At 42.2% G+C, this 7815-nt stretch overlaps 2 protein-coding genes across 2 annotated transcripts in view; both read left to right on the forward strand.

Moving 5' to 3' along the window:
• The first annotated feature begins 289 nt into the window (after window positions 1–289).
• Window positions 290–5073, forward strand: LOC106953257 (protein transport protein Sec61 subunit alpha-like 1). The gene is made up of 12 exons (XM_015041869.1): window positions 290–418; window positions 1151–1218; window positions 1316–1381; window positions 1470–1548; window positions 2009–2140; window positions 2252–2361; window positions 2479–2632; window positions 2740–2900; window positions 2982–3179; window positions 4088–4279; window positions 4361–4437; window positions 4855–5073. Exons 1-12 carry the CDS (start codon window positions 412–414, stop codon window positions 5039–5041), a joined length of 1431 nt encoding a protein of 476 aa, XP_014897355.1. The 5' UTR covers window positions 290–411; the 3' UTR covers window positions 5042–5073.
• Window positions 5074–6911: 1838 nt separating this feature from the next.
• chchd4a (coiled-coil-helix-coiled-coil-helix domain containing 4a) overlaps window positions 6912–7815 on the forward strand; it is a 6033-nt gene continuing 5129 nt past the window's right edge. The window contains exons 1-2 of the mRNA XM_015041872.1: window positions 6912–7105; window positions 7538–7636. Of these exons, the coding sequence (XP_014897358.1) occupies window positions 7084–7105; window positions 7538–7636 (121 nt within the window). The 5' untranslated portion in view covers window positions 6912–7083. The remainder of the gene's footprint in view (window positions 7106–7537; window positions 7637–7815) is intronic.

Consider the following 7815-nt stretch of genomic DNA (forward strand, 5'->3'; position numbering starts at 1 on the left):
GATAGGTGGGGTTGGTTGGCTGGTTGAAGTCATATGGGTTGAAGTCTCCAAATCACAGCCACCAGTTACTCTAGTATTGGGGCGCCCTCTAGCGGACAGGAGGACTTTGTGGATAGTAGAAGCTTGTTTTAAAATGCAAGCGTTAAAAAAAATCACTCATTTTTCACATGGAAATAGTTATTCTGGAAGCCTTGCTAAATTGTGCCTGCGGACTGCTGTGCACGCCGCCTGTGGCGGATAATATTAAACGACATTTGTTCGTCGGAGAAGTGACGTGTGCCTGCGGCTTGTCTGGTGACGTGTCTCTCCGACTCTCTCTTTCCTCTCGCAGCGGCTGATGGAGCCACACTGACTCCTCTGTGCACTCAAAACTGTTAACAGCTACACAGCAGGAGTCGGCCCAAGGACACCATGGGGAGTAAGTGCTTTCCCCTTTTGTTCTTCTGCTTATCTTCATGAAGATATCTGAATTAGCGGCTGCGTTTTAAAACTTGGAAGAGGAGGGAACAGTGAGCTCTCGCAGGGAAGCTAATTAGCTAACCTTCGTCAGGTTATGTGGAAAGTTCAACCTCCTTATAAAGACCACAGGTTTAAAGCCGTGGCTTACTGAACATTGGTGGAGTTAGTTTACAGATTACACAAGAATTATAACGTCGGTTGAACGTCGGCTGTGGCTTTTGAACGCTTTTATCGGCTGGTTTGCGGTGAAACACAGCAGTTAGCATTTAGCTAATGTTAATTCAGTTGAATCTGCACCTAATTTGTCTTCCGTTTGTTATTAAACGCTGCTGTCTGATACCTATCCTTTGTAGTTAACTGTGTCGTCTGGGTTGTGGTCATTAAATCTCTAGCTACTGTTATAGTCAGCATCAATGATGGACAGAGCTGACAGAGACTGAAAACATTTCAAAGGGACTGCGCAGTGGCACCAGTAGCTCCGAGGCTTTCTCAGGTTCACATATTTAGCATTGATCATGTTCACCACTTAACCTCTGGTGTTGTTTTGCTTCGCTGGCAGCTGGTTAGTGATGACGTTGCATCAGCGCTCACCTGGTCAGAGAGGTGTAGGTCAAGTTAAAATGTGGCTGACGTTGCAAAAGAAAGTTGTCGGATCTCACAGTTATCCTCTCTCTCTCTTTTCTTCACGCAGTTAAATTTTTGGAAGTTATCAAGCCTTTCTGCGCAGTCCTGCCAGAGATTCAGAAACCAGAAAGAAAGGTAAGCTCTTGCCCCCTCTTTATACATTTGTAGGTTTTGTAGGATCAACATCTCAACTGTTTATTTACTTATTTATGTTTTTTTTTTTAAATTACAGATTCAGTTCAGGGAAAAGGTACTATGGACCGCCATCACGTTATTCATCTTTCTGGTGTGCTGCCAGGTTTGTATTCACGTCCGATGCTTTGTTCTGACAGCTTTTCTTTTTCTGCACGGTAGCTAAGGTTGATGTTTTTATGCATTTCTTTCAGATCCCTCTGTTTGGCATCATGTCATCAGATTCAGCAGATCCTTTCTACTGGATGAGAGTAATCCTGGCCTCCAACAGAGGTGTGTATGTTGCATGTCTAAGCAAAAGCTAGAGGATCCATGAGAAGTCCTCATTACTAAAAACCCACAGAGACATATTCTGGTGACCAATTATGTGATCTTCTGCTTGGTTCACACTGAATGGTGAAGTGCTGGGCAGAAAGTAAAAATCTGCTAATATACCCTTGCTAGCTTTTTTTTTTTTTTTTTTTTGCATGTATTGTGGGTAAGTGCAAATTTATCTCCAGTTGGTTGGACGAAGTTTGTACATTTCTGTGGTGATATTGCTTTTGAATTCCATTCATAATTGTCTTAAAAAGTCTTAAATTGGAGTTGGTGAGACCTGCAGAAACCCTGATATTTCCTGCGTAATGAAGTCAAGTGAAACAAAAAAGACTCAAGCGTTCTCCTGGTGAGATGTGTTCAGTCGTCATCTCTTTAGCGCTGCAGCTGAGCTCTTCTCCTCCTCTTTGGCCTGCAGGTACGCTCATGGAGCTCGGCATCTCACCGATCGTCACCTCAGGCCTCATCATGCAGCTGCTGGCTGGCGCCAAGATCATTGAAGTTGGCGACACCCCCAAAGACAGAGCTCTCTTCAATGGAGCTCAGAAATGTACGTCTGCATTTGAGGATGTCTCCATTTGATACTTTTTGTATAAAAAAAATAATAATAATAATTGTAGTCTGTTCTCTGTTGACGTTTTTCTTTTCTTTGTGTGTGCAGTGTTTGGAATGATCATCACCATTGGACAGGCCATTGTTTACGTCATGACTGGCATGTACGGAGATCCTTCAGAGATGGGTGCTGGCATCTGCTTGCTGATCATCATTCAGGTTATTACTAATGAGAATAGAAAGCTGTTAAAGTTTTAGATGGGAAAAGTGGAAATGGATCCTTGTTGATCTTCGTGTTTTTGCTCAGAAGTTGTGATCTTTGTTCTCCCTCTCCAGCTCTTTGTTGCTGGTCTGATAGTGTTGCTCCTGGATGAGCTTCTCCAGAAGGGCTACGGTCTGGGATCTGGTATTTCTCTCTTCATTGCGACCAATATCTGTGAAACCATCGTCTGGAAGGCCTTCAGCCCCACCACTGTCAACACTGGCAGAGGTATTGGCATTGAAAACATACTCTCTTTTTATATTTCTTAAGCTTAGTGACAGAAATAATGTGTATCTCAGTTTGTTACTGTGACTAAACCAATGTGTTTTATCCAGGTACTGAGTTTGAGGGAGCCATCATCGCTCTCTTCCACCTGCTGGCCACACGCACAGACAAAGTGCGCGCCCTCAGAGAAGCTTTCTACAGACAAAACCTGCCTAACCTCATGAACCTCATCGCCACCGTCTTCGTGTTCGCCGTGGTTATATACTTCCAGGTGAGGCTTTTAGCACCGCATGACCTTCCGTTGTACAAATCGAACTTGGATCACACATTACTGTTTCTGTGACGCCGTCAGGGCTTCAGAGTGGACCTGCCCATCAAGTCGGCTCGTTACCGCGGGCAGTACAACACCTACCCCATCAAGCTTTTCTACACCTCCAACATCCCCATCATCCTGCAGTCTGCCTTAGTGTCCAACCTGTATGTGATCTCCCAGATGCTGTCGACGCGTTTCAGCGGGAACTTCCTGGTCAATCTCTTAGGAACCTGGTCTGTAAGTATAACAGGGGTTGCCACGTTACAACAAATTTTTTATGTTTTTAATAATTTTAATGTAGGCCTACACAAAGTATCACATCAGTGAGAATGGGAAGGAAAAGGTTATTAGGGGTCGCTGGCCTGGTCTTTTATTTAAAGTTTGCATTTTATACCTCTTTACTCCCCTTAATGAAATCTCAGTGCAACCAGTTGCAGTAAATGGATGCCACATGTCTAATCTGTCTTCTTCCAGCTGTTTTGTGCGAGTTTCATTGTGTTGACAAGGACCAATTCAATTTATAATTCACGAGTGTCTCGATGCACTTCACCGATAAGAAGAAAAAAATCTCAATTCAATCATATATTCCAATTGATCCTAGTTATCAAACGGTACAGAAAGATCAGTTAATTATTCAAAGTAGTTTAAAAAGTTTTTATCTAAGGAAAGCAGCTAGATTGCATTGACTGATCTGCAGTCTTGACTCATCCTGGACGATTACGTAGCCAACAGTAGAAAATTGCTTGCTTTGCGTTATTGACTTTACAGCGATCCCTCATACTGAGCTTGCAGTGGAAAGGAAAAACTCCCCTTTAACACAGGGTGTCCGCACATCCTTAAAAAGTCGTGAGCTCATGTATCCAAAATTGTCTTAAAATAGTTTTTTTGTTGTTTTTTTTTTTTTTTATGTAATTTGGCCTTAAAACACAAATCTTTGGTCTTAAATTTCGTCATGGCAGGACTCTTTAATCTGTGTACTGTACCGTCTGTTCGGCAGAAGTTATGAGTCGCCCTCGACCGTCTTCATCGAGTTCTGTCAAACACCCAGCTCCAGATTTCACTCGTCTGAATGACGAGTGAAATCGAGTCGAGTTCACAACCGCTCCCTTCACGATTCCTGACCAAACCAAAAAAAATGTTTCCAGGACACTTCAAGCGGAGGACCAGCCCGGGCCTACCCAGTGGGAGGCCTCTGCTACTACCTTTCTCCTCCCGAGTCGTTTGGTTCTGTCCTGGATGACCCGGTTCACGCCGTCATCTACATCGTCTTCATGCTGGGCTCCTGTGCCTTCTTCTCAAAGACCTGGATCGAGGTGTCGGGATCTTCAGCCAAAGACGTAAGTGCCGCGTCGCGCAGCTGGATTTGCGGCCGTGTTTGACGCCGGAAATGCTTACGGATGTCATGTGGTTCCCCTCAGGTGGCCAAGCAGCTGAAGGAGCAGCAGATGGTGATGAGGGGACACAGAGAGACCTCCATGGTGCATGAACTAAACAGGTACCGAATGCATTAGATATCACAGTACCACTTTACAAGAAGGTTCCTCTTACTGGTTTATATGTTATTAATTCATCTCTAAACACTTTATAAGTCATTAATAACTGTTTATTATGCATTAAATAAGGGTGAGGAGACAAAATCTACAGGTTTCTTGCCAAATAGTGAGATAAGTCTGTTCACCTACATGTTTTATCAAGAGTTGTTGTTCTAAACATTTCCGACTACCTTGTAAACAAATTTTTTTAGCATATAGTCTCCTTCTCATCTTTAATTTACAACTTACAAAGTGTTTATAGATGAGTGGGTAACGTATCATAAAACAATTTATTAGCCAGCTACAAGAGGAGCTTTATTGGAAACGGGGAGGTGACGTCGTTCTTTATTTCCTTGTCTAATTCTGCTGCTTCTCTGCAGGTATATCCCCACAGCCGCTGCGTTCGGAGGGCTCTGTATAGGAGGGCTGTCTGTCATGGCGGACTTCCTGGGAGCCATCGGCTCGGGGACAGGAATCCTCCTGGCTGTCACCATCATCTACCAGTACTTTGAGATCTTTGTGAAAGAGCAGAGTGAAGTTGGCAGTATGGGAGCGCTGCTCTTCTAATATCAAATTTGCCAATCTCCTGACACATACAAAGAACCCGCCTGTTTTTTATTTTGCAACTTCTTCTGTTGGTGTACTTCGCAGCAGGGATAAGTAATTTTTTTTATTTTTTAACTCCACCATTTTTTGTTTTCCACCGTTCTGCTCGTGCTTGAGAAAAGTGTTTTGGTTACATTGAGAGCTGAGCATAGTATTGGTTGTCATCCATCTTTTATCTTTCTGTAGAGGTTTCTGCAGGCTGCCTGAATCGCCTTCTGGTTGCTCTAGCAGCCTGATGACGCTTAAAAGCACACGGTTTGTGAGTGGCTGTCTTCGACTTACCTCAGGCATTTTTTTTTTTTTAAATTGTAGGCGTTTAAGGAACACTAAGACGGCAACATCGTTTTGATCCTGATCTCAAGCAGAAAATATTATGTTTGGACATTTTGGGGGGAGTTAATAGAAAGCCATGCTGTGTACATCCTCTGTCAACCATGTCTGAGGTTTCCAGGAGCCCAGAGTAGGATGCGGAAAGCATACCGAGAATATGCCGGCACTCCTCGTAATTGTCTCCGGTTGTCTCAGACAAACAGTTTGTCATGTTCATTTTCTTTCTTTTTTTTTTTTTTTTTAAATCACAGACTGTTTATATCCACAGCCATCTTGCGCTGGGAACAGCGTTTGTCCAATGTCCCTGGGCCCTCAGTGGAACATGTTCGCCTGCGTCGCCATGCTCTTTTATCCCCAGACTGAATCGCTGCTGAAAACTGCCGGGATGGTCGGGATGAGGGTGGGTTTGATAGGGCTGAGAAAGGGGTTCATTTTTGTTTTTACTTTATGTAAGACATAATTGTGTTATTAAAAAAAGAGAATGTTTTCCAACACAGTTTGTGGTTTCATTTTTTTATAATGATCTTTGAATGGATATTTGTAAAATGGTTTAAAAAAAAAAAAGAAGAGGCAAGGAGTGTTGATACCTGTTGAACTTCTTATATGGGCAGTGTTATGTATTTTATTATGACGAATAATAAAAAAAATATCGTATGTCTTATTTTCCAGGCACATAGTGATATGTTATATCATCTAGTAACTGTTACCTTCAGTTGTTATACAAATACTATATATATCAAACATGACAAGTTAAATTTGACTTTGCATTTTAACGCTTTGAAATTGGGCTTCTGTCTCTTTAAGAAGCTCCTGTTTATGACATGCCACCTTAAGGAAGTCATCAAAACTGCCTTCTCGTGGATCAAAGCTGTAGTTTGTTCGTAGACCTCTATGGCCTTCAAACAGTATAATGAAGACAAAGTAATATGAACATCTCACTGATTGTCAAAACAAAACTGACAGAAGATTAAAAATAGTATTAAAACCATGAAGCTTGTCTAAAACCCAGATGTCATTTTGGTAAAACTGCTTGTTTGTCATTCAGGAAAGTAACACAAGGTGGATAGGGCTGCCAGAAATTTTGCTTAAGTGACAGTAGTGTAACAGGTAAATTGCAGTAAAATTAGTCACAGTATTTATTTATTTTTTTAAATAACCAAATCTAACCTGTTACACTCTTCTGGCATATATAATGCTACCTCCATGTTTCACCGTGGGGAGTGTTGTGTTCAGTGTTTTGCGCAATGCTAGATTTTCTCCCCAAAGATAATTTTGCATGAAGCCCAAAACGTTCAGTTTGAATCTAAACTACACACACTTGGGCTATCAGTCAAAAGCTGAGATCTTACGGTTGCAAAGTGACAAAACGTTGAAAGTTCAATTAATAAAAAAAAAAAAAAGTCAAAAACAATATTACACTTAAAATACAGAAATTTTGCCCGTAAATGTTAAATGACAAAATGTACTTGTGTGACGTCATTTTTGTGCGCGAACAGGGACAGGTCACCGTGTAGGCAGGCGGCTCGGGGGCGGAGTCAACGCCGCCGGTCACAGAACTCCGTGTGACACCTGCTATTCTGTCAAATGAAATCTCAGTTGTTTCTCGGTGCCTTTCGCCTCGGTCGTCTTTTATCGAGAGGGACGAAGGTCCACGGACAAGAATACCAGCAGACATGTCGTACTGCAAGCAGGAAGGTAATTTAAATGTTTTTTAGTGTCATGTTTCGGTCCATTTCGGGGAAGGTAAGGGACAAGCATGCTGCATGCTAAGCTAACGTCTAGAAACAGCGAGAACTTCCCACAGCCTCGAGCTGTAGATAGCCGGTTTAGGAAGGAAGCGGTCTTTAGATGTAAAATTATTCTGGAACTAAACTGCAGAGCTTAAGTAAATTACACCGTGAGTACCGCCATAACAGACAAAGAGGATAAATTGTCTGTTGTGTTGTTTAATAAGTCGCGGAAATCATTTGAATCAGTGTGGCCACCAGAGGGCGCTGTCTGTCCATTTTTCAGTGAAACAGCAGCGATAGTTATACAGTACTTCAGCTTTTGTCCCTGTAATACGGATAACCTGGCAAGCAAACCACATTCACTGTCATTGTTGCTGATTTTTCATTCTTACTTAAGGTAAGGACCGGATCATCTTCGTGACAAAAGAAGACCACGAGACTCCCAGCAACGCCGAGCTGATAGCAGATGACCCCGATGACCCTTATGAGGAGCAGGGTGAGTATTCTGCAGCCTCTCATTGAGAAGTTTAGTTTTAATAAGTTAAGTGTTGTGATGTAACTAAGCCACACAGTTCAAGTGAAAAGGTTAATTTATATATATATATACACTGCTCAAAAAAAATAAAGGGAACACTCAAATAGCACATCCTAGATCTGAATGAATGAAATATTCTC

Source organism: Poecilia latipinna, unplaced genomic scaffold (genome assembly GCF_001443285.1).
Source record: "Poecilia latipinna isolate Pla-1442-1.1 unplaced genomic scaffold, P_latipinna-1.0 Scaffold572, whole genome shotgun sequence".
Taxonomy (NCBI): domain Eukaryota; kingdom Metazoa; phylum Chordata; class Actinopteri; order Cyprinodontiformes; family Poeciliidae; genus Poecilia; species Poecilia latipinna.